The 27,321-nt window shown below is 45.0% G+C and overlaps 1 protein-coding gene across 4 annotated transcripts in view; it reads left to right on the top strand.

Annotated features, from left to right (window-relative positions):
* Positions 1 to 27,321, top strand: part of LOC141176474 (cyclic AMP-responsive element-binding protein 3-like protein 3) — a 492,345-nt gene that overhangs the window by 295,940 nt on the left and 169,084 nt on the right. For all 4 annotated transcript variants that reach the window (XM_073660425.1, XM_073660428.1, XM_073660426.1 and 1 more), the window contains exons 7-8: positions 4,149 to 4,217; positions 11,255 to 11,339. In XM_073660425.1, the coding sequence (XP_073516526.1) occupies positions 4,149 to 4,217; positions 11,255 to 11,339 (154 nt within the window). The remainder of the gene's footprint in view (positions 1 to 4,148; positions 4,218 to 11,254; positions 11,340 to 27,321) is intronic.

The raw sequence follows: 27,321 nt of genomic DNA, 5'->3' as shown, positions 1-27,321 counted from the left end.
AACAAACACACAAAAGAACACTCCAATACATCACTAGTATTTTGTTGCACCACCTCTGGCTTTAATAGCAGCTTGCAGTCTCTGAGGCATGGACTTAATGATTGACAAACTGTACTCTTCATCAATCTGGCTCCAACTTTCTCTAATTGCTGTTGCCAGATCAGTTTTGCAGGTTGGAGCCTTGTCATGGACCATTTTCTTCAACTTCCACCAAAGATTTTCAATTGGATTGAGATCCAGACTATTTGCAGGCCATGACATTGACCTTATGTGTCTCCTTTCAAGGAATGTTTTCACAGTTTTTGCTCTATGGCAGGATGCATTATCATCTTGAAAAATGATGTCATCATCCCCAAACATCTTTTCTATTGATCGTATAAGAAAACTGTCCAAAATATCAATGTAAACTTGGGCATTTATTGAAGATGTAATGGCAGCTATCTCCCCAGTGCCTTTACCTGACATGTAGCCCCATATCATCAATGCCTGTGGAAATTTTCATGTTCTCTTCATGCAGTCATCTTTATAAATCTCATTGGAACGGCACCAAACAAATGTTCCAGCATCATCACCTTGCCCAATACAGATTTGCAATTCATCACTGAATATGACTTTCATCCAGTCATCCACAGTCCAAGATTGCTTTTCCTTAGCCCATTGTAACCTTGTTTTTTTCTGTTTAGGTGTTAATGATGGCTTATGTTTAGCTTTTCTGTATGTAAATCCCATTTCCTTTAGGCGGTTTCTTATAGTTCGGTCACAGATATTGAGTCCAGTTTCCTCCCATTCGTTCCTCATTTGTTTTGTTGTGCATTTCCTGTTTTCGAGACATATTGCTTTAAGTTTCTGGTCTTGACGCTTTGATGTCTTCCTTGGTCTACCAGTATGTTTGCCTTTAAAACCTTCCCATGTTGTTTGTATTTTGTCCAGATTTTAGACACAGCTGATTGTGAACAACCAACATCTTTTGCAACATTGCGTGATGATTTACCTTCTTGTAAGAGTTTGATAATCCTCTCCTTTGTTTCAATTCACATCTCTCTTGGAGCCATGATTCATGTCAGTCCACTTGGTGCAACAGCTCTCCAAGGTGTGATCACTCTTTTTTAGATGCAGACTAACGAGCAGATCTAATTTGATGCAGGTGTTAGTTTTGGAAATGAAAATTTACAGGGTGATTCCATAATTTTTTCCTCAGAACTGAGTGATTCCATAATTTTTCCCTCTGCTTGGTCTGAAAAAAATTACCCTTACACATTTTTTATCTTGATTTCTTTTAGTGTTTCTTAAAGCCCTAAATTTGCCATTTGAAATGAATTTAGTTTTGTGCCATGTCTGTGATCTGCTTTTTTTCAACAACATTAAACAACTGAATGAACATCAGCCGAGCCCGGTGATTCCATAATTTTTGCCAGGGGTTGTAGTACTGGTAAATTGAATGGTGCCATTCAAATTTGTACCATAAGAAACATGCCCTTATAGAGCTACTGTATGTAAATGGAAAAAGTTATGGCTCTAGGAACAGTGGAGGAAGAAACTAAAGTGAAAAAAAAGCAAAAACAAAATTGGTTGTGTCCTGCAAACCCCACAATTTTAACATAGACAAAATTATTTGCACCAATCAGTTCAGCACCACAGATGCAATCTGACTCTGCAGATGTTTTAAATATTTCAGTGTAATCTGAAAATGTTATTATGACCTAAGAAGTTTGCCCACTAACTGAACATCGGCAGGTTTTTCTCACCAACAAAGAATGTTTTTGTTTCTTTTCATTGTACATGGAGTGTGCTTTTTGTTACAGCAGAATATTGCTGGATTTTGTAATCTTGGACCTATTTGTATTTGGAAAGACTATGACCAAGAGAGGCGAGTCCTTTCATGTAAGGTTCCATCTGATGAGGTCGCTTTGTTGTTGACCACTATCGTTACATAATATAATCAAAATCTCCACTAAGAAACTTACATTTCCTCTATATATAGTGGATACTGCAGTAATAGTAATTAAACACATTCATATAGTCAATGTTTATATAGGTCTTAATGCTGATTCATGACACCATTCTTTATAAGGGGGCGTGTTGGAGTGAGACTTGCTTGATTCATTAAGAGGTGCATCTCCACAAATCTTACTTCAGTCAGAGACTGGAGTAAGATTTGTGATGTACGGTACACCACAGCTAGTCAAGAATTAGACAAGTGGTCATAGCCACGCCCTGTCCCACTCCAACACTGCCCATTTTGGGCAGTTGACCAAAAGTTCACAACATTTTTGCCAAAAATGTTGTAACTTTTCAAAGTATTTTACGCTTTACGCTAGACGTCATGCGTTATTGTTTGGATGAAATGGGATCTGTGTACTTGCTGTATGACTTTTATTTTTTTCCACCCCTTCTTCCAAGAGCCATCATTTTGACACGCTCCCTGGGCCGCGTGTACACGTGCTTGGGTTACCCGGAGCCGGTTCTCTGGGGATTGTAGTCTCCGTGGTGGCGACCTGGTCCCGTGGCTCAGGGTGGTCAAACCAGTGACGGTCTTGTATCAGTTTTAGGTTAATTGTCCGACTACGCCACCCGTGGATCGCGGTCAAGGTGTACCGCCGCTGCGAGGCAGACCGCTGAGGCTGGTGTTGTGTGCACAGCAGAGAATGGGATAACTCCCCACGGGAGGAGTATAGCCTCGGGGCAGTAAGTGTGGATGATGGGAGTGATGGTGCACGGGCGTCCCAGTACTAGTAGTGCTGTATGCGGTGAGAAAGCACAGAGACAAGGTGTTGCAGTTCAGGTTCTTTACTCACAGTTCTCATCCAGGTCACTTGTGCGCAGGTAGGACCGCCCGAGCCGTGCTGCGTCCACCAGGCAAGGGGCTCGACCAACCCCCAGGTGATTCCAGAGTGTGGCACAGGACTCCCTTCTGTCCTTTAGTCAGCCGTGCCCCACCAGTGACACTACTTCTGTCCAGCTGCCTCGGGTCTTCTCTTGGGAGGCTGGGTGCCCACTTCCCTGACCCTATGTGGTATGCCTTTCTAGTAGGTGTAGTGAGGGGTCGCACCAGTAAATGGTCACAACTGCCGGTTCTTGGTTAAGGATTAGTCACCTTCACCAACTTTGGATCCGGTACCCTGTTCTGCCAACCCGTCACCCGCAATCTCCTGGGTCCTTAGGGTTCCTTCTGCCTTCGTGTCTCTGTGCCTCTCTTGGTGTTCTGTTCCTTTCTGTTTCTGTTCCTTTCTGTTCCTTTCTTCTGGCCCTGGCCTTCACTCAAGGCCTGCCTTGTGGAGCTGGGCCCAGACTGAGCCACAGCTCCCTGTCAGCCCTCTCTGGCTGAACTCCTTCTCTCACTCCTCTGACTGAACAGACCCAGGACTAAGATGGTGCCCACCTTATAAACCTCCCTCTCTGTGTATGAGCCCAGGTGACTTGCAACCAATGGGCTCCTACCTATGCCCAGAAACCATCCCCTCCTGCTCCTACATCACTGGGTTTTCCTCCCCCCTCCCCACTCCAGCCAGGGACATAGTCGGTCGTGCCTGCATTACTGTATAAATGGGAGCACCATTGAACTGTCCCCCGGAAATGGGGTGAGTGTGCTGTATGCAGCTAACCGAGCCCTGGTCCATACTCCATCCTTACCCGGGAGTGGGATATCATACCTCTGGCAGAGGTGCAATACCCCTGTAGCGGCCGAACCCTCGGGGCGCTACAATTTTTTTTATCAACATCGCTGAATGAAGGCATGTTTGCAGAATAACACAGCCATCATCTGCTTCAAAGACAGGGACCTGACATATTACATGTCGAGAATTGGTTAAAGAGTAAAGTTGCCCAAACACATTAATTTTGGTAGGACCAGAAGGTCAATCGTTTTGTTTGCAGCAGAGAAAAAAACATTGTGAAATCTTTCTGCCTGCAGCTTAGTCTACGCAACCATTATAGATAGTCAGCTGCACAAACATTTGGTCGTTTGGTTACTGAAATGTTGGAACATGCTTCTGAAATAAAGTCTTGAAAATCTTAAGAATGTGCAGTGGTAAATATTGTTTTGATTACTACAAAAGGCAACATAATCTGCCAAACCTATTATCCTTGTAGAATGTGGTACAGTATATTGCGTAAATCTCTGAAGCATCTTTTTTGTTTGCATCTTTTAGGATGTCTGCTTGTACAGCTCAGAATCTGGAACTGCACCGCAAAGTTCTAATGCTGGAGAAACACAACTTGTGAGTGGTTTATATTTTACAAAATACTATATTCAATTTAATTTTAATTAGAAATTAAAAAGGTATCTTTGAGAATGCCCCTCCTCCCCAGCTATTTATATGGTCATGTTGTTGTGTTGAACATAATGTCATTCTCACCTTTATTTATCCACTCTGTTGCTCTCTGACTGAAAGCTTACTTTTTTAATTCAAATGCAAATGATAGTAAAGTACTCCAGATATGTCAGAACACTTCTTCTGCCTCCTTGGCTCTATTCCTAGCCCAGTTCCACTTTCCCTGACTGACAGCTCACTGTGTAGCCAAGTCAGTAAACTTGCTTGTTAAGCAAAGTTGCAGCTGGGTGGGGAATACATCCATGAATCATGTCCAGAGCACTTCAGACTCATTTGCAAATGAATTAAAGCAGGAATGTTTCAGTCAGTGATAAATGGCTAGCACAAGTAAATATATGATTGACTATCTTTCAGAAAGCAAAATAATTATATAAACAATTGTTTGTTTTCCCAGGAGGGTGAGGAAAGGGGGTGATGGGTCATTCTGACAGATTCACCTTTAACTGAGACTTTTTAGCTTGAAATATACTATACCTTAAAATTTGAAGTCGCAATGCAATATTTATAATTTTTTATGTTACAAAATATGCATATTACATTTCTTAATTGTAAAATTTTTAACAACTGCTGTAAAATCAATCTAATGGTGCAACTGGTGTAATTTCAGGCATTTCTCATGTGACTAAGTTGCTGTGTAGGCTAGACCTAAAAACAATACAAACAGGCTTAGAGAACTGGAAGCTGTGACAAAGTCACTGGTAGGGTGTCGGAAAGGAGATATCTGAAAACATGGAAGTTTCTCCTGCACATTAAGTGCAGAGAGGGTTAACAGCCCAGGTTTACAAGGGAATGTTTTTAGTGGATAACGAAATGGGCGGCATGTTATCCACCCTATCTCCAATCCAGGGAGTGCTCTGGCTTTAAATAGCCAGCCTTGACACTCAGAGGTGTTCGGTACCTGGGGAAATCTTGCTCCAGAGAGGAGCTCGCACGTGCTGTGCTGAACCGTGGGAGCTTAATCGTGAGTGGCCAGACCTTGGCTGATATACGGACTGTGCTGCAAGTTTTGTATTTTGTTTTGCCACTTTAGCCAAATGAGTTGTGTTTTTTCCTTTATGGACTACTGGGTAGTTTATGACGCTGAGTAAACTGACCCTAAATTTAAAGAGACAATGTCCTGTGTCTACCTCCACCTACAGCCGAGCTTATTGCTTTACCACAAAGCAATGAAGAAAAGGAAACAGGATGAAGGAATACTTTCTTTCACATATACAGTGGGGAAAATAAGTATGTGATACACTGCCGATTTTGCAATTTTTCCCACCTACAAAGAATGGAGAGGTCTGTGATTTTTATTGTAGGTACACTTCACCTGTGAGAGACAGAATCTTAAAAAAATCCAGAAAATCACATTGTATGATTTTTACATAATTTATTAGCATTTTATTGCATGAAATAAGTCTCTCTGTCTGTCTCTCTGTCTTTCTCTATAATGAGCAACATGCTTGTGTTTCAGGGCGGCATTGCGGGCACATCTTTTCTTGGTTTCTCTTGTATAGAGCACCAAGATAAGACCCTTCCCACAGTCCCACCCTGAAGCACAAACATATCATTAAATGAAAACTTCAAACACAAATTACACAAGAACCACAAAACGAATTTGTCATTTTAATCAGTTTAACAGTATCAACATGACAATGCCTGTAATGTACTTGGCAAAATCTTGCTGACAGGTTTTCTTTAAATCAACAACCAGTATACATGTTGCGGCATATAGCCGCCAGACAAAAAGAGATTCTGACAGTAGAATATTAAGAAATACCACAATTTTATTTGAAAAATAATAAAAACAGATAAGAAGACAGGGTGAATCACCTCCACAAATTGGGGGGGCTGGACACACAGTATAATCTCAAAAAACAGCGTTAAATATAAAAAAAAGATGGACCCTAAAAAAGGTTGTCAAATCTGTCTCCTCCTGCATGAATGACCATAAGAATAAAGGGAGCCATGAAATAGAATAAATCTACCACAAAACAGGAAGGGGGAAAAAGATACCCAAATAGGTGGAAGAATGAATTTACCTTGTAAGTGATAAAGGTATCAGTGTCGACACCTCCGGAAGAAGCAACCAGCGAAACGGCGTCCATCGAGGTGTGGGGAGGTCACAGTTATCTCCAGCATTTCTGATACCTTCATCACTTACAAGGTAAATCCATTCTTCCACCTATTTAGGTATCTTTTTCCCCCTTCCTGTTTTGTGGTAGATTTATTCTATTTCATGGCTCATAGATTTTTATTTTACACATACAGGAAAAATATATAGAGTACTTATCTTGATGCACTTGCACACTATTTTGTTAAGCATATCTTCTTCCCTCCCTTTTTTCTTATGGTCATTCATGCAGGAGGAGACAGATTTGACAACCTTTTTAGGGTCCATCTTTTTTTATATTTAACGCTGTTTTTTGAGATTATACTGTGTGTCCAGCCCCCCCAATTTGTGGAGGTGATTCACCCTGTCTTCTTATCTGTTTTTATTATTTTTCAAATAAAATTGTGATATTTCTTAATATTCTAGTGTCAGAATCTCTTCTTGTCTGGCGGCTATATGCCGCAACAGATTGGTTGTTGATAAATGTATCAAAGTGTCTGACTATGACTTTTTGGACTTTTTGTGTATAATTAGGTTTTCTTTAAATATCTTTATTTTGGCAATCTACAAAAATAACCAAAACGTTATCCTCCGGTTTGCAGCCGGATCGTCCGTAACAGTCCGTATTAATCCGCGGTTGTGGGTGCACCAATGGTTTAGCTCTCTCTGGCACTGTTCTGTGGTCAGTCTCACACAGACCTGGTTTACACAGAGCTCCTGCTTTCCTGCTTGCAAAACCAGTACTGATACAACCAAACCTTTTCTGAAAATTGAAATGAGAATCGTGGACATGAGCCACTCCCAAAACCCGGAGTGGAGGGAAAGATCTGTCCCACTAGCATCCTACATATCTCTCCAAAAATAAAAGCCCATGTCATGTTTTCCTAAATCTGACCTGGTCAAATAGCTGGACCAAGTCCACTTTCTCTTTTACTTTGCATTGTTACCACAGCTGTGGCTGTAATTACAAAGCTCTCCAGCGGGTTCAGTATTTTTCTATGCACATTCTCGGGGGCATATAACGACCCTCGTATATGATTTCCCTCACTGTCTCACAGCAGATATACAAGATAGATAGATAAATAACATCTAATGAAGGGGTTGGCTCTCCATGACCTATTACATCTTCTGTAAAAATAATAAAAAATAATATTATTTTCACTATACTTGCTATGAACAATAGTTATATTTTCTTTCACATGGTGTTCAAAATGTGTAGTAAATGTATAGTCGAGTACTCAGTCACTCTCGCCACAGCCAGTTAACTGTATGATTCACTGCAAAGCAGCTAATGGGAATAGCTTTAAGGCATACCATTATTTCTGGTTCATATAAAGCGAATGACGTATAAGAACATTGTAATATTCAAAATGCAAAGTTTATTATAATCCAAGATTAAAAACTGACATACATATTTAACTTATATGGCGCAGATGCATAAGTAGTGGGCACAAAAAGGTAAGTACTCTAGGTTCAATCCAACACATAATATAGATTAGTCATAAAAAATCACTGAAATTAGATATATATATATAGATCCAACACATGGTATAGATTAAAGGTAAAGATTCGCTGAAATGGGACATATATAAATAGGGATATGTCAAACATACCCCATAGCCAAGGTAATGTATAGACTATAAAACAGGCTCCAATGAGCCACTAAAATGCGCAGTGCATGGCTAGACACAAGGAAAATTAGTCACCATTTAGACAGCAAACATAGGTACAGAGTACTGAGACTTTCATGTGTGGGAATCAGGTGGTGCGAACCCAGGTGCTGTCACCCCTACGCGTGTTTCGGCGCTGTGCCTTCTTCTGGGGGCGGTGACATACTAAATATCAGTCTCATATTTATAGTACCATTAACCAATAGGCGCGCAGGATGCAAAAGAGAATTTGGTAATTGACCAATCAATAATACTAATGCATCCACAAATGGACGCAGTTCCGCATCCTGAATCCACCCCTCCAGGAAGTTTACTTTGCTGTCCATGGTAACGCAACGTTGGGTCCACCCCGCGCGTCACGTGATTGCAGGGAGTTGATAACCCCCCTCACATCACGTGACCACGGGTATACGTACCGCCCCACGTGTAACTAGATAGTGTGTGTAGCCCCTAATTAAATGGACAAAAAGCGTCATCAAGACTCGCGTGTCCCGGAGGAACGACAAACGCCCACGGCATCACGTGATCGGCAATCAGGTACCGCCTCCAGCATCCCATAATGATATACTCACATCCCGATATCAGAATACCGGCATATTTGCAATATAGTTGAAGGGGGAGGGTGTATGATATCAGTATGATGATTGGACAGAGCGGATAATTAGGGGACTAATAAACTGTGTGGTGCACATTGATGGTATCCACACATGATACAAAGATAAACCATATATAGCAATGCTTGTACATATATCTTACAGATAGCAAAACAATAGAAATCGAAGAATCAAGAGGACAAATAATCATCAGAGAAATATCTGATTATGTATACACGTTAATGAAAAGAACATGTGATATGTATATAGAATTATTATAATAAGTTGACATACTGTTGATTATTATGTAACAAGACCCATACACTATAAAATTGTATATAGTATATGTATATCCAAAATGCCACTGTCCGCAGGAAGCATGGTACCTTTGCCCCCACGGAGAGAGGCATAAGGAAATATGACAATAACGTGTATAGATAAACAGATTTAGAGACAGGGATAGTTGCAAAGACACAGCACTGGATCCAGGGAGCACAAGTAAACGCTCGGTTCTATATGTGTGGCACCCTGCTGTTCACAGGTACCACAGGACCCAAAAGGGTGCATGGATGGACTCCTCCACAAGAGGCCCTCACTACAAACAAACACCTCCACCCTTCCACCTCAGACCACCAGAGGGAGCCCGGATAGGGATATATATATGGAGGGTGGAGTTAGACAGTCAGTTAGAAGCGTGCTGGCGCTGACACCAGTGAAGGAGCAGCACGTCTGCTGCTGTATTGAGGGCCCCGAGTGTGGCCGAAGGCAAGGAGGAGAGGAGAGAGAAGTTGAGGGGGCAGAGGAGCATCAAAGGCTCACCCCAAGACACGAACCGGACACCGGGTCCGCGCCTACAGGATCCTTTATACCCAGTAGGGATTACCGACATACCAGGAGGACTACAAGTCCCTGGTTGACCTGAAGCTAAACCCTTGACAGGACTAGGAACCAAGAAGGCCCCGGCGTCCAGGGATAGTGTTTGCCAGAAAAAGGTCCTACTACCAAGCGACAGGTGAAGGAACAGCATGACACAGAAGCTAGGCCCAGTTGCAGGCTGGCCAGCAGCTTAGAGAGAGGAATGCATGGAACAGGAGGCCTTATACCCGCTCACTGGGGAGAAGTCCTGAAGTGCACCCTTCCTACCGAGTACCCTGGACCGTACCTGACATCCGCACCAGTAAAGGTACCGAAGTGAATCTCCTGTCTCTGTCAGTTACTGCAGCTGCGCCATCTCTCCTGCACTGCAAGCCCCAGCATCATCACCATTTGCACCTACACTGCCCTGGGGCCTGCTCCGCCTGTGGTGAGCAGAAACATGCCAGCTGCCATCCCATCACCCCCCCGGAGGTCTGCAGCAGCGCCGGTAACCATTACCGGAAACCACAGGTGGCGTCACGAGACAAACTGTATACTAAAACCCCTTTATAAAGAGAGACCCAGAGTACGGGCCCAGGAGCCGACTGCCGTGACATTCTAAACAAGGTAAAAGGCCCGGGTACCGAGTCCCCTATATTCCCCTGGGTGACACATATGAATACCTTGAAGATGTCACAGTGATTCTTAAAAGACCATAAGAATTACTGTTAGGTTCCTTTAATTGATAATCTCAAGTAATACTATGTGTTTCCTTCCTCTGCAAATTGACAAAGGAGTCCTGGGTCCCTGAAATGCATAGTTTTATTGGAGATTAAAGGAACCTCACTGTCATTTTTATGGTCTTCTGTTGATCCCCATACCATCTTCAATGTATTCATATTGAACCAGTTTTCCTGCATTGAGTACCATCGCGTTTCAACTTATTGATCCTCAGTTGGGTTGGTACCCACTGGGGAAAGAATACCAAGCGGAAACAAATCCACTCAACATGTGATGCAATAATAAACCTTTATGTTACCACAGAACTATGATTGGGTGAGGACTTACATGAAGGGGCTGTGCTCCATGTAAATGATTTACCACAGTGTTACTGGGCTATATGATGTCCTCAGAGAGATCAGTAAATAGGTTGACATGTGACCACGTCCTTCAGCACGATTAGGATATATTTGTATTAATCTTTATCTATAGTATTAAGCTGTGGTACTAGACTACTCACCTTTTACTACCCCTGTATATTTTTCTGCATATTGATTTGTGTTACCTCGTGTGTTACTTTGGAGGTTATTTTTGCCCTGTCTGATTTTAATTCATTCTTTAATATTTTTATTATGATTATGATCAATAAAGTACTAGATTTTAAACTCTTGTGGTTAGAATCTCTTCCTATCTGATCGGTGGATAGACCGATATAGATTTGGTCTGATGTGGTTATGTGATGCAATAATGTGAGCACTAACTTGTTACCCTACGATAATCTAAATTCCCCATCTATACTAGCCTGATGGAGCGCTTTTATATTCTTTCTGGGTTTTTTTACAAGCTACCCCTACGTTTCCGTTTGTTTTTGTACATCTAACTGAGCCTGTGGACAGAAGTTTGTTGAATGAGGACAGTCCTTTCAACTAATTAATTATGAGCTATTTAGTAATTAGAACCAATAAAACAATTATGTTTTTGTCTTTTTAGGTCCCTCCTTGAACAACTGCGCAAACTTCAAGCATTAGTCTCTCAGACCGCAGGAAAGGCAGCTCAGACAGGAACATGTGTAGCAGTGAGTAAGATCATGAATTAAATTTCCAATTTGTGTATTATATTGCATGCAACCTTTAAAGGAGTTGTCCACTGCTCTGACAACCCTTTCTCAATCACTATATTTCCCCAAGTAAAATAATAACACTTATAATAGCCTCCAATGCCAGTGCATTCACGCAATCTATCCTTTTGTGACTTATAAGTATATCAAACCTCAGAGCCACATAATTTATTTTTGTTATTAAATTTATTTCACCCAATTAATTTTTACTTCATCACTGCGCTGACACAGCAGAACTAAGATTACTAATCACACAAAAGTGATAAAAATCACCCCCACTAACAACAAGCCTCATTGAAAATGTTTTTTGTTAAAATCATGTTTGCACAGTTAGATATAGTTAAAAAAGGAAATATGGTTTTATATAATTTGTAAATAGTTAAACGGCTTAGTAATATGGATGTTTTACAAATAGGTTTTAAAAATGTATATCATCACGATCACTAATTAGTAGTGATGAGCGAGCATGCTCGCCACTGCTCGGTACTCGCCAGAGCATCTCAGTACGCGATGCTCGGGCGGGAGCTCAGGTCCCCGTCCTGCATTTCTGGCGCTATTTAGAGCACCAATCATGCAGGGAATGTCTGCCACTCACTGTAATGCCACAGCCATGGTGGTTGTGGCATTACAGTGGTTGCCCAAATCGATGGGAACAGTGCTCACAGTGAAACATGAAAGCTGGCAATTCAGCAGCGGCATACACCGGTACCCGACAATTTAGAACAGAAAGAATAGAGCATCACACATAGATTAGATAGATAGACACATGTCAGTCACATATATTATAAGTACAGTAATAGTGTTGGTTACTGTACTTGTAATTTAGTGTTAAAATAAAGGATTTATTAAAAAAAAAAATTGGCATGGGGTTCCCCGTAATTTTAGTCTCTAGCAGAGGTTAAGCAGATGGCTGGGGCAGATGTTTGAAGCCTGGGAAGAGCCTAATACCCACGGAGCTTCCCAGGCTACTAATATCAGCCCCCAGCTGAATACCTAGCCTTTACTAGCTATTAAAATGGGGGACCCCAAAAAAATGACATGGGGTCCCCCCTATTTTAATAGCTAGCATAGGCTAGGCAGACAGCTGGGGGCTGATATTAATAGCCCAGGAAGGGTGCCATGAATATTGGCCCCCTCCCAGGCTAGAAATACCAGTCGTCAGCCGCCCCAGAAATGGCGCATCCATAGGATGTGCCAATTCTGGCACTTAGCCTCGCTCTCCCAATGCCCTGTAGCGGTGGCAGTGGGGTAATAGGGCTGGGGTTGATGTCAGCTTATAATGCCAGCTGACATCAAGCCCAGGTTAGTAATGGAGAGGCGTCTATAAGACATCCCCATTACTAACCCCATAGTCAAAGTTAAAAAAACACAAACACCCAGAATAAAGTCCTTTAATTGAAATAAACACACAATTCTTTATTGTTCTAAATTAAACCATACTTACCATCACGCCCATTCCAGCTGAAGCCAACGATCTCCTGCAATAAAAGTAAAATAATAAACCAAACTCATCCTTACCTTTCCATGGTTCCCAGGACAGCTACATTCACATGACAGGCTGGATCGCAGCAGAAAGCTGCCATCCAGCTTGCCATGCCGCAGACACTGAGAAGCTCCTCAGTGAAGCTCCTCAGTGTCTGGCTGTGATGGCATCCAGATGAGCCGAGTTCATGTCCAATGAACTCAGCTCACCTCATGCACGTCACTGACAGCGTGGGAGAATTCTCCTGCGCTCACAGCTTGAGCAGGAGAATTCTCCCACGCTGGGATGACATTGAGATGACAGGCTGGATCACTGCTGAGGGCTGCCATCCAGCTTGTCATCCTTCAGAGACATGCTTTCGCTCTGCAGTGTCTCTGAAGGATGACCAGCTGGATGGTAGCGCTCTGCTGCGATCCAGCGCTTCAGAGACACTGCAGATAGCGCTTCGGAGACACTGCAGAGCGCAAGCATGCCTGCGATCTGCAGTGTCTATGAAGGATGGCATGCTGGATGGCAGCGCTTAGCTGCGATCCAGCCTGTCATCTCAATGCCATCCCAGTGTGGGAGAATTTTCCTGCTCAAGCTGTGAGCGCAGGAGAATTCTCCCACGCTGTCAGTGATGTGCATGAGGTGAGCTGAGTTCATTGGACATGACCCCGGCTCATCTGGATGCCGTCACAGCCAGACACTGAGGAGCGCAAGCATGCCTGCGCTTCTCAGTGTCTGCGGCATGGCAAGCTGGATGGCAGCATTCTGCTGCGCTCCAGCCTGTCATGTCAGTGTAGCAGAGCTGAAGCTGTCCTAGGAACCATGGAAAGGTAAGGATGAGGTTGGTTTATTTTATTTTTATTGCAGGAGATCGTTGGCTTCAGCTGGAATGGGCGACACGGTAAGTAGGGCTTAATTTAGAACATTAAAGGAATGTGTCTTTATTTCAATTAAAGGACTTTATTCTGGGTGTTTGTGTTTTTTTTTAACTTTGACTATGGGGTTAGTAATGGGGGAGTCTTATAGACGCCTCTCCATTACTAACCTGGGCTTGATGTCAGCTGGCATTATAAGCTGACATCAACCCCAGCCCTATTACCCCACTGCCACCGCTACAGGGCAGTGGGAAGAGCGAGGCTATGTGCCAGAATTGGCACATCCTATGGATGCGCCATTTCTGGGGCGGCTGACGGCTGGTGTTTCTAGCCTGGGAGGGGGCCAATATTCATGGCACCCTTCCTGGGCTATTAATATCAGCCCCCAGCTGTCTGCCTAGCCTTTGCTAGCTGTAAAAATAGGTGGGACCCCATGTCATTTTTTTTTGGGTCCCCCATTTTAATAGCTAGTAAAAGCTAGGTATTCAGCTGGGGGCTGATATTAGTAGCCTGGGAAGCTCCGTGGTTATTACCCCCTTCCAAGGCTTCAAATATCTGCCCCAGCCGTCTGCTTAACCTCCGCTAGAGACTAAAATTACGGTGAACCCCACGCCATTTTTTTTTTTAATAAATCCTTTATTTTAACACTAAATGACAAGTACAGTAACCAACACTATCACTGTACTTATTATATATGTGACTGACATGTTTCTATTAGTGTTGAGCGAGATTGCTCAACACTGCTCGGTACTCGCCTGAGCATCTCACTACTCGGGATGTTCGGCGAGCACCGAGCATTTCCGGGTTACTCGGTTGGGAGCTTGGGTCTCCGCCCTGCACGTTTGGCGCTCTTTACAGAGCCAATGAACATGCAGGGATTGCCAGCCAGTCACTGTAATGCCGCAGCCATGTTGTTTGTGGACATTACAGTGATTGGCTGGCCGCACAGCGTCACCTCGAGTATTTAAAGCCGGGCGCCGCCATCTTGGACACAGTCGCTCCGTATCAGACAGTGTAGGGTCAGTGCTGCTGAGTTAGGGAGAGATATATAGTGCGAAATAGGTAGTGTAGGGTCTCTAAAGCCTGCCAAATCAAACAAACAGTCCTTCTCAGGACTAATATCCATCCCAGATATCAGGCAGGCAGGCAGGCTGTATAGGAGACGCAGTGGATATACCAGCAAACGCTGCATTACAGTCCTGTGTGCTCCTGTTGGTCAAATTGCTAGACTTATCACCCCAGTCTCAGGGGCCAGGAAAAAATTTTTTTTTTCATCTAAATCCTGTATTTTTTTTTTCCCTCAGTCAGACTGTCCAAATACGCATCTTATTAACCTTTTGGTACCCCCCCCCCCCCCCCCCCAAAAAAAAAGATTGAGTGTGTCTGTGACTGTTCAGACAACAATATATCTGTTTAAAAGAGTCTGGTGTAGGCCAGAAAAATATAACTGTGGTTTTGCAGTTCCACGGTTCAAATCTCTGTATTATCCTGTTTTTGGCATTTTTTGCCATAAAAAAAACTGTAATAGTGTCTCCCTGACTGGTCAGACACCAATATATCTGTTTAAAAGAGTCTGATGTACGCCACATAACTATAACTGTGGTTTTGCAGTTCCACGGGTCAAATCTCTGTATTATCCAGCTTTTGGTATTTTTTCCGTAAAGAAAAACAGTAATAGTGTCTCCCTGATTGTTCACACACAAATATATCTCAGATTCTGGTGTACGCCACATAGCTATAACTGTGGTTTTGCATTTCCACGGTTCAAATCTCTGTATTATCCACTTTTGGGCATTTTTTACATTAAAAAAACAGTTTGAGTGTGTCGCTGACTGATCAGCCCCAAATATATCTATTTAAAAAAGTCTGGTATACGCCAGTAAATTAGAACTGTGGTTTTGCAGTTCAATGGTTCAAATCTCTGTATTATCCAGCTTTGGGTATTTTTTCCGTAAAGAAAGACAGTAATAGTAATGTCTCCCTGATTGTTCAGACACAAATATATCTGTTTGAAAGATTCTGGTGTACGCCACATAACTATAACTATGGTTTTGCATTTCCACAATTCAAATCTCTGTATTATCCAGCTTTTGGCCTGTTTTACGTAAACAAAAACAGTAATAGTGTCTCCCTGTCTGTTCAGTCACAAATATATCTGTTTACAAGATTCTGGTGTAGGCCAGAGAAATAGAACTGTGGTTTTCCTCTTCCACGGTTCTAATCTCCTTTTTATTACCCTTTTTCCATTGATAGTGCGAGTGTAAGCTATTTTACTTCATTTACAATGGGCAAGGTGCGTGGCAAGGGACGTGGAACTGGACTTTCTGGTGATGGTGCGTGTAGAGGACGGGGCCGTGGCCAAGGTGAAAATGTGCCACAACCAACAGCCACATCTTCTCACTCCCACTTTTTGACCGAATTACTAGGGAAGCACACTACAACACCAGTATTGCGAACTGAACAGTGTGAACAGGTTATTAATTGGATAGCAGATAATACTTCCAGTTACCTGGGCAGCACCACCTCCGGTCTGTCTTCCACACGGTCAAGTTTTAGTAGCTGTGAGTCTCAACCGCATACTCCTCCTCACCCTGATGCTCCTTCCTCCCACCATGCCGAGTGTCGTCAGACAGCAAGTGATTCCACACTTGGACACTCTGAAGAGCTGTTCACTGGTCCATTTCCATATTTGGGCCCCTCACCTGCTCCGCTTGAAGTGGTGGAAGAGGAGATCCCATGTAGCGATGCCCAAATATTTGAAGAGCCATGGCCAGAGGAAGTCAACGCTGGCAATTTGTCACAAGAGGTGGACGATAACGAGACACAATTGCCACAAAGTGAGGAAGAGGACCGTGGTGCGGAAATGGAAGAGGAGGAGGTGGTGGATGATCTAGTAACTGACCCAACGTGGCAGGAGGACACGCAGAGCGAGCAAGCAGCACACAGGGGGAAGGAGGCAGAGTACCCCAACAGGCAGGCAGAAGCAGTGTGGTGGCCGCACACAGAAGGCGGGCAACTGGTCCCCGTAACACCAACACGAGGGATGTTGCCAGTACAACCGGTAGGTCTTCCAGAGTCTAGAATTTTTTTAAAGACTCTGCTGATAACCCCAAAAGGCCATTTGTACCACCTGCCATGCCAGCATCAGCAGGGTTGACAAAACTACAAGCCTGACCACCACCAGCATGATCAGGCACATGGCAGCAAAGCACTCAACTTTGTGGGGTGAACCCCAGGGTCCACGACCAGTGTCAGCGGGTGTCACCACTGCTTCTTCCGCTGTTGTGCATTTAATAGAACCCCCTGTTGTGTGTGCAAGGCAATCCCCTGTCCATACTGCATGCAAAGATGCCCCTCCTCTCAGTCTTCACTTGTTATGGCAGTTTCTCAAGAAACAGCATCCACGTCCACGTCCCACCGCTGCGTTCAATTGTCCATATCCCAGAGCTTTGAACGAAAGTGAAAATTCGCAGCCAACACACCACAGGCCACAGTCCTAAATTCGCACATTTCATGACTGCTTGCGTTGGAAATGCTGCCTTTTAGGCTGGTGGAGACGGACTCCATCCGCAACCTTATGGCGGTGGCCGTCCCTCGGTACTCAGTCCCCAGCCGACACTATTTTGCCCGGTGTGCCATCCCCGCACTACACAAGCACATGTCCTAAAACATCTGCCGTGCCCACAACAACGCAGTTACTTGGAGAGTCCACCTGACAACAGACACGTGGACAAGTGCTTGTGGCCAGGGACGGTACATCTCCCTGACGGCACACTGAATAAACATAGTGGAAGCCGGGACCCAGTCGGACCTTGGGAAGGAACACATCCTCCCCACACCGAGGATTTCGGGCCCTATGTCAGTCAGAGTTGCCCCCACAGTGTACAGCTCCTGCGCATCATCCTCCCTCTCTTCCTCATGTTCAGCCTCCATCTCAGATATCACCACATCAGTTACAAGCTGGAAGCACTGCTGTACTGCCTCAGCCAAGCGGCAACAAGCTGTGCTGAAACTCATAAGCTTAGGTGAAAAACCTCACACTGCTTGTGAGTTGTGGACAGCTGTGAAAGAGCAGGCAGATCTGTGGCTGAGATCGCTGAACCTACATCCAGGCATGGTCGTGTGTGACAATGGCCGTAACCTGGTGGCCGCTCTGAGGCGAGGCGAGATCACACACGTACCATGCCTGGCTCATGTGCTTAACCTCGTGGTTCAGCAGTTTCTTAATTCGTACCCCGAGTTGCCAGATCTGCTCGTGAAAGTACGCCGTCTGTCAGCTCATTTTCGCAAGTCGGCTACAGCTTCCGCCGCCCTTGCTGTATTGCAAAAGCGTTTGCAGCTTCCGGCACACCGACTGGTGTGTGATGTCCCCACATGTTGGAACTCTACCATCCACATGTTGCAAAGGATTTGTGAGCAGAAGAGAGCAGTTGTGGAGTACCAGCTGCAACAAGGCCGTCGATATTCAGGTCAGACTCCACACATAAGACCTCATGAGTGGACCTGGATGTCTGACATATGTACCATTCTGACAAACTTTGAGGAGGCCACCAAGATGGTGAGTGGCGATGATGCCAACATTAGTGTCAGCATCCCACTTGTCTGTCTTTTGCAACGCTCTCTGCAGAGAATTAAAGAGGAGGCATTGCAGCCAGAGTATGATGAGATGGATCAAGAATCCGTAATTACACACAGCCCAGCCTCATCTCATCCCAACGTGCATTGGGGGACAATGAGGGAGACGAGGAGGAAGAACAGGAGCTGGTATCATGTGCTGTAGATGGTAGTACCTGTACAACTGTCATATCGTCGGTTCAGCGTGGGTGGCCTGAGGACAGGGGGGAGGAGGAGGAGGAGGAGAGCATGGTCAGTTTTCATCTTGGTGAGGACACGGAAGTCTTGCCCGTTACCAGTCTGGCACGCATGGCTGACTTTATGGTACGCTGCCTTAACCGTGACCCTCGCGTTGTCAAAATGTTGGGTGACAGTCATTACTGGTTGGTGACACTTTTAGACCCCCGCTACAAGGAGAACTTTCACTCTCTTATTCCTGAGGTGGAGAGGTCTACAAAAATGGGGCAGTACCAGAAGGCCCTTGCTGCAGAACTCTTAAAAAAATTCCCATCTGAATATGCTAGCGGCAAAGGTCACAGTTCGTTGCCCAACCAAGGCGTACAGGCGAGAGAGACGCAACTCCAATCCAGCAGAGGCAGGGGAACACTGTCAACGTTCTGGGACAGTTTTCTGAGACCCGCCCAGCTTACAGGCCCTGAGGCGCGGGATACTCTCACAAGGAGTGGAAAGTTTCAAAAGATGATGAGGGAGTAGCTTGCCGACCGTACCAGCATCCTCCGTGATTCCTCTGTGCCTTTTAATTTTTGGGTATCCCAGCTGGACAGTTGGAATGAACTTGCTCTGTATGCCTTGGAGGTCCTGGCCTGCCCTGCCGCTAGCTTGTTATCGGAGCGCGTTTTTAGTGCCGCTGGGGGAATTATTATAGATAAGCGCACTCGCCTGTCAACTGACAATGCTGACAAGCTGACCCTTATTAAAATGAACAAGGGCTGGATTGGGCCAGACTTCTCATCACCACCAAATGACAGCAGAGTAACATAAAGTCAAATCCACTGTGTTATTTCGGGAGGTGTATTCCCATGCACCGCTTCACACCCACACATGGGTATACGCTTCCTCATTTCGGCTGTATTTTGCTCTTCTCCTTATCCTCAGCCTCCACCACCACTATACCACCAGGGTGACCTTGGTCCGTGTTGCCAGCATTGCAAGTTCCTCCGTCCTAATTTTTGGCAGCTTTTGCTTGGAAGGCATAGGCAAAGACAATGGGAGACCCACTCCCCAATAATGGGAATAATGTTTTTAAGAAGCTGTACTGCATGGCTCTTCCAAGGGGCATTTAAACCATCTTGTTAAGCTACTGCGACCTCCACGTCTCTTCCAAAGGGCATTAAAACCGTCTTAAGCTACTGCGACCTCCACGTCTCTTCCAAGGGGTATTAAAACCGTCTTGTTAAGCTACTGCGACCTCCACGTCTCTTCCAAGGGGCATTTAAACCGTCTTGTTAAGCTACTGCGACCTCCACGTCTCTTCCAAGGGGCATTTAAACCGTCTTGTTAAGCTACTGCAACCTCCACGTCTCTTCCAAGGGGCATTAAAACTGTCTTGTTAAGTTACTGCGACCTCCACCACTTTTTCAAGGGGCATTGATATTGTCTTTTTATTCCACTGCGCACTCCACCATTCTTCCAACGTGCATTGCATTTCCTCCTAATTTTAGTCAGCTTTTGCTTTTCAATGCATAGGCGAACACTAAGAGAGACCCACTTCCCAATAATGGGTAGAAGGTTTTTAGTAGCTGTAATCCACGTCTGTTTCAAGGGGCATTGCAGTTCCTCATAAATTTGGAAAGCCTTCCATTCACTGCTTAGGCCAACAGTGCACAGTAGACCCAGTTGCTATAAATGGAAAAAATGGTTTAGTTAATGCCCTCTAACCTCCATGTCACTTCCAAGGGTCATTGGAGTGCCTCGAAATTTTTGGTAGGCATTGCACTCCCTGCATGCCCTATAACTGTGTAGCCGAACCTCTCCTTTTGGTACAGAAACATATCCTACAAGACATGTGTGGTTGACTGGCCTGATATTGATGTGAATGGTCCCTGTTCCTCCTGCTCTTTCTCCTTTGCCACCACCTCATCCATCATTCATCACCTGAAGCTTTGTTTTAACGGGAGTCATAGAACTGGGATAGTAGCAGGAAAACATCCAGCAATACTCGGAGGAGGTAAGATATGCGCCAAAACGCTGACCACCTCAGGCCTAGCCGCTACTACATACATGCGCTTGCATTCCAAAAAAACAAAGCAGATGCTAATTTATCATCATCATCATGCCCCTCACCTTGGCACCTTCAACTCCCCTGATGGAGAAGCAAGGGCCCACCGGAGGAGTCTGGTTCTCTGGTGGGCTCGTCCAAAGCTGCCCTAAAGCAGGCTGGGTTAAGAAAAGTGTGGGGGGACGTTCCAAGGAGAAATAGGGGTGGCTGGGAACCATTTATGGACACCCGGCCGCCCCCAGGCGGCTGGGGACCGAGCGTGGACACCCGGCCGTCAGGCGGCTGGGAACTGAGTATGCATACCAGGCCGCCGACGCAGCCATGACATGGTGGCCGGCATCTGCCTCCACATGCCTAAGAGGCCCAATTTCAAGTGCAAGCAAGCTAGCTGTATGGTATTGCAGCGTGGGGGTGGGTGGGTGGCAGGTTGCACACTTACGCTTGCCTTCCAAGAAAACAAAGCAGATGCTAACTTCTATCATCATCATCATGCTCCTCACCTTGGCACTCTCAACTCCCCTGATTTAAACCAGGGCCCACCGGAGGAGTCTGGTTCTCTGGTGGGCTCGTTCAATGCTGCCCTAAAGCAGGCCGGGCTAAGAAAAGTGTGTGGGGGCAAGTTGACAGGAGAAATAGGGGCGGCTGGGGACCGTTTATGGACACCCGGCTGCCCGCAGACAGCTGGGGACAGAGTATGGACACCTGGCCGCCGGGCGGCTGGGGACTGAGTATGGATACCTCGCTGCCGAAGCAGCCATTAGGTAGTGGCCAGCTTCGGCCTCCTCCAAACTAAAAAGCCCAGTTTCAAGTGCGAGCAAGCTAGCAGTTTGGTATTGCAGCCTGGGGGTGGGTTGGTGACAGGCTGCATACTTGCCCTTGCATTGCAAGGAATGGGGGAGGTACAATTGAACACTGCCCTGGGACAAGGACTTGCACGGAGATAGTTGCAAGTCTGCATCTTCTGATGTGCAAGGATCACTTCTGATGGGCACACTTTTAGGCAAGGACCTGGGTGTCAGAGATGCTTCCAGGGGTCTTCCCCACGCTGTTCCCATGTCTTTTCAGCACTGTATACATGTGTCACACAGCACATGGGCAGATAAGGTTGTAAAATGTTAAAATGACATTTCCCGGGGAATGCATTTGTCACAGTTGAAAGCAATACAAAAGTGCAAAAACGCATAAAAAATGCTACTTGTGAACGTAGCCCAAGGTGTGCAGGAGTATTTTTGTTTTTAATTATTTATTTTACCTTATACACAAGTCATTAATCAAAAGAATAGTCTATTCTCATCAGATCTATATCCACAGGTGTACACCACCAAAGTAGTCATATGAGATGGGGAAAGGGGAAAGTTGGAAAAGTGTGGATATAAGGAAATAAAATGCAGAAACTTTATTGATTAATTAAAATCCTAGAAATGTGAAATAGCTCATGCATCTATAGATGCATATAAGGTAACCACTTACTAGTTAAAAAAGTGGTACCCACTAATAGATCTGGCTGGATGTAGTGTAGGGCAAATTATGGGACACCTCAGTCAAGTCCCTCTAATGTAGGACCGAGGTTATATATATATGATATCCCCATATATTGGAATAGCCTAAATATGAATGTCCGGTGGAACAATTAAAGACACATATAGTTGCTATAGTAGCAAAATGTACATGTATCAGTCTGCCATAGGGCATTACTATTCACCACCTGACAGACATATATATGTATATATGTATAGGCTCGCTTAAATCCAGTTGTTTTAAATATTAACAGTGGGAGATGTCAGACATCAGCACTCGCCTTCTGCTCAATCACACAATTGCACAGTACGTGTATTTAGGCTGCTATTAATGAGCCGGCACTGTTCAAAGTCATTAGCAGGAGGAGATCACACTGACAAGCGATCGTCTCCTCTGTTACACTGAGGGGCCGTCCGCTGCACCGAGCGGCTCCTCACATGTCAGAGGTTAATGATCTCACTGTAATACAGCCTGTCCAGCTGTACAATTGATCGCCCGAGTGGGGAATAGTATATTATCCCCTGTCTCATTCCCTGCACGCACGTGCCGGCATGCCCAGCACAAACAGCTGATCGCTGCAGTGTTGAGCAGTCCGCTGTCTCGTAGCTGCACACGTGTTTGATGTGTCCGACTCAAACAGCCGAACACTGCGGCTATACTCTATATGATCCGCTACAGCTAAGGGTGCTGACACAGTTCTCCCTTATTATAATGCTGCCATATTATGCATATTCCTAGGGTAGATTCTCATTCCCCCCTACACTATCTTGCAGCTCAGATAAGTTCCCTGACGCGCGTTTCGCCGGTATACCGGCTTTTTCCTAAGGGTGAGGTCGGCCTCCAACTCCGGATCTTTATACCATCCAAAGTGATTGACATGAGTATCGACCAATCATATTATGTTAATCAAAGGAAAAAAAACCAAACATTTCCTTTCTCTAAATCAAATGATTCTTATGTGTATAAATCATATTATTTCAACAATATTAGGACAGGCAAATTGTCCATTTGTATAAATTATAGGAGTAACACAAAAGGAAGAATAATGTGAGTATGATTCGAGACATTAATATTCTAGAGATCAGTACTCATACTTTACAATTGATTGATCTTTCAAAATTGAATATATTTATAGAGGAGCTACTCCAAATATATTCAATTTTGAATCTGAGCTGCAAGATAGTGTAGGGGGGAATGAGAATCTACCCTAGGAATTCTTCCTTTTGTGTTACTCCTATAATTTATACAAATGGACAATTTGCCTGTCCTAATATTGTTGAAATAATATGATTTATACACATAAGAATCATTTGATTTAGAGAAAGGAAATGTTTGGTTTTTTTTCCTTTGATTAACATAATATGATTGGTCGATACTCATGTCAATCACTTTGGATGATATAAAGATCCGGAGTTGGAGGCCGACCTCACCCTTAGGAAAAAGCCGGTATACCGGCGAAACGCGCGTCAGGGAACTTATCTGAGCTGCAAGATAGTGTAGGGGGGAATGAGAATCTACCCTAGGAATATGCATAATATGGCAGCATTATAATAAGGGAGAACTGTGTCAGCACCCTTAGCTGTAGCGGATCATATAGAGTATAGCCGCAGTGTTCGGCTGTTTGAGTCGGACACATCAAACACGTGTGCAGCTACGAGACAGCGGACTGCTCAACACTGCAGCGATCAGCTGTTTGTGCTGGGCATGCCGGCACGTGCGTGCAGGGAATGAGACAGGGGATAATATACTATTCCCCACTCGGGCGATCAATTGTACAGCTGGACAGGCTGTATTACAGTGAGATCATTAACCTCTGACATGTGAGGAGCCGCTCGGTGCAGCGGACGGCCCCTCAGTGTAACAGAGGAGACGATCGCTTGTCAGTGTGATCTCCTCCTGCTAATGACTTTGAACAGTGCCGGCTCATTAATAGCAGCCTAAATACACGTACTGTGCAATTGTGTGATTGAGCAGAAGGCGAGTGCTGATGTCTGACATCTCCCACTGTTAATATTTAAAACAACTGGATTTAAGCGAGCCTATACATACATATATATATATGTCTGTCAGGTGGTGAATAGTAATGCCCTATGGCAGACTGATACATGTACATTTTGCTACTATAGCAACTATATGTGTCTTTAATTGTTCCACCGGACATTCATATTTAGGCTATTCCAATATATGGGGATATCATATATATATAACCTCGGTCCTACATTAGAGGGACTTGACTGAGGTGTCCCATAATTTGCCCTACACTACATCCAGCCAGATCTATTAGTGGGTACCACTTTTTTAACTAGTAAGTGGTTACCTTATATGCATCTATAGATGCATGAGCTATTTCACATTTATAGGATTTTAATTAATCAATAAAGTTTATGCATTTTATTTCCTTATATCCACACTTTTCCAACTTTCCCCTTTCCCCATCTCATACACAAGTCATTACCCTGGAAAGGATGTTCCTTAACATATTTCACAGGAAAGCAGTTTCATTTTCGTTTTTGAACGTTTTATTGTGAGCCCATAAAAGTGGCTTAATACCTCTGACCACGTTGTTGACAGCAGTGACCTGGGGGTCAGAAATGCTTTCTGGGGCGATGCCCATGCTGTCCCCATGTCTTTTGAGCACTGTCACTATCGTTTCGGGCACTTTTTAGGCTTTCTACAGACTGCCGGGGGTGCTGCCGCAAAAATGCTCGGGTCTCCCATAGACTAACATTGGGCTCGTTGTTCGGGTCGAGCACCCGAGTATCACGGCGAGCTCGGCCCGAGTTTCGAGCACCCGAGAATTTTAGTGCTCGCTCAAGACTAGTTTCTATCTATCTAATCTATGTGTGATGCTCTATTCTTTCTGTTCTAAATTGTCGGGTACCGATGCTGAATTGCCGGCTGGCTTTTTTAAAGAGACGGTGCATGAAAACACTATTATTTTTTTTTAAATAAATCCTTTAACACTAAATAACAAGTACACTAACCAACACTGTCACTGTACTTATTATATATGTGACTGACATGTTGCTATCTATCTAATCTATGTGTGATGCTCTATTCTTTGTGTTCTAAATTGTCGGGTACCGGTGGATGCCGATGCTGAATTGGGACCAGCTTTTTTAAAGAGACGGGTGTGTTCCAAGTGCCCTGATATGTTTTTCATCCACCCTCCTATATACCTTGCCTGCCTGTCTGCCTATATATTCTCCCTGCCTGACATTTAATTGAGCACTGTTCCCATCGATTTGGGCAATTTTTGACCTTCTGCAGACCGCCGGGGGGGACCGCCAGAAAAATGCTCTAGTTTCCCATAGACTTACATTGGGCTCGTTGCTCGGGTCGAGCACCCGAGTATTCCAATGTGCTCGACCCGAGCTTCGAGCACCCGAGCATTTTAGTGCTCGCTCATCACTACTAATTAGTAATGGTAAATACATATGTATTTAAAGGGGTTGTCTGGTCTAAAATGAAAAGTCTGCAGTCACTCTGTGTGACTTCAGACTTTTGAATCCGCCTCAGTGCAGGCGTTATGCGCTGCAAGGATTTGCCAGTTTTTGAGCCAAGAACGGCGGTGATGTGTGCGATATGCATACTCTGGGGCAGAAGCTGTCTAGTAAGCGCAGATTCGTTCCATACAAATGTATGGAGCGAGGGTAAGGTCGTCCAGTGGGCATGGCTATCCAGTGGACGTCGCCGCCTAGTGGGCATGGCCTCGCTCAATACATCTCTATGGAGCGAGCCCACAACCACTACACGGCTTCTGCCCCAGAGTATACATACCACATACATCTCCGCAGTTCCTCGTTCAGAAACTGTTGAATCTGTGCATGCGCTGGGGGGATTGAAAATTGAAAAGTCTGAAGTCAGAGTGATGCTGCCTTTTAGGCTGGTGGAGACGGAATCCTTCCGCAACCTTATGGCGGTGGCCGTCCCTCGGTACTCGGTCCCCAGCCGACACTATTTTGCCCGGTGTGCCATCCCCGCACTACACAAGCACGTGTCCCAAAACATCTGCCGTGCCCACAACGCAGTTACTGGGAGAGTCCACCTGACAACGGACACGTGGACAAGTGCTTGTGGCCAGGGACGGTACATCTCCCTGACGGCACACTGGGTAAACATAGTGGAAGCCGGGACCCAGTCGGACCTTGGGACAGAACACATCCTGCCCACACCGAGGATTGCGGGCCCTATGTCAGTCAGAGTTGCCCCCACAGTGTACAGCTCCTGCGCATCATCCTCTTCCTCCTCCTCATGTTCAGCCTCCATCTCAGATATCACCACATCAGTTACAAGCTGGAAGCACTGCAGTAGTGTCTCAGCCAAGCAGCAACAGGCTGTGCTGAAACTCATAAGCTTAGGAGATAAACCTCACACTGCTTGTGAATTGTGGACAGCTGTGAAAGAGCAGGCAGATCTGTGGCTGAGACCGCTGAACCTACATCCAGGCATGGTCGTGTGTGACAATGGCCGTAACCTGGTGGCGGCTCTGAGGCGAGGCGAGATCACACACGTACCATGCCTGGCTCATGTGCTTAACCTCGTGGTTCAGCGGTTTCTTAAATCGTAAACCAAGTTGCCAGATCTGCTCGTGAAAGTACGCCGCCTGTCAGCTACAGCTTCTGCCGCCCTTGCTGTGTTGCAAAAGTGTTTGCAGCTTCCGGCACATCGACTGGTGTGTGATGTCCCCACACGTTGGAACTCTACCCTCCACATGTTGCAAAGGATTTGTGAGCAGAAGAGAGCAGTTGTGGAGTACCAGCTGCAACAAGGCCGTCGATATTCAGGTCAGACTCCACACATAAAACCTCATGAGTGGACCTGGATGTCTGACATATGTACCATCCTGACAAACTTTGAGGAGGCCACCAAGATGGTGAGTGGTGATGATGCCATCATTAGTGTCAGCATCCCACTTGTCTGTCTTTTGCAACGCTCTCTGCAGAGAATTAAAGAGGAGGCATTGCAGCCAGAGTATGATGAGATGGAACAAGAAGCCGTAGTGGGCGATTACACACAGCCCAGCCTCATCTCATCCCAACGTGCATTGGGGGACAATGAGGGAGAGGAGGAGGAGGAAGAAGAACAGGAGCTGTTATCATGCGCTGTAGACGGTAGTACCTATACAAGTGTCATACCGTCGGTTCAGAGTGGGTGGCCTGAGGACAAGGGGGAGGAGGAGGAGGAGGAAGAGGAGGAGAAGGAGAGCATGGTCAGTAGTCA

Source organism: Phyllobates terribilis, unplaced genomic scaffold (genome assembly GCF_046119375.1).
Source record: "Phyllobates terribilis strain yellow unplaced genomic scaffold, ASM4611937v1 Scaffold_26__1_contigs__length_17865784, whole genome shotgun sequence".
NCBI lineage: Eukaryota > Metazoa > Chordata > Amphibia > Anura > Dendrobatidae > Phyllobates > Phyllobates terribilis.
Note: the sequence above shows the minus strand (reverse complement) of the source record. Positions and strands in the feature narration are given on the sequence as shown.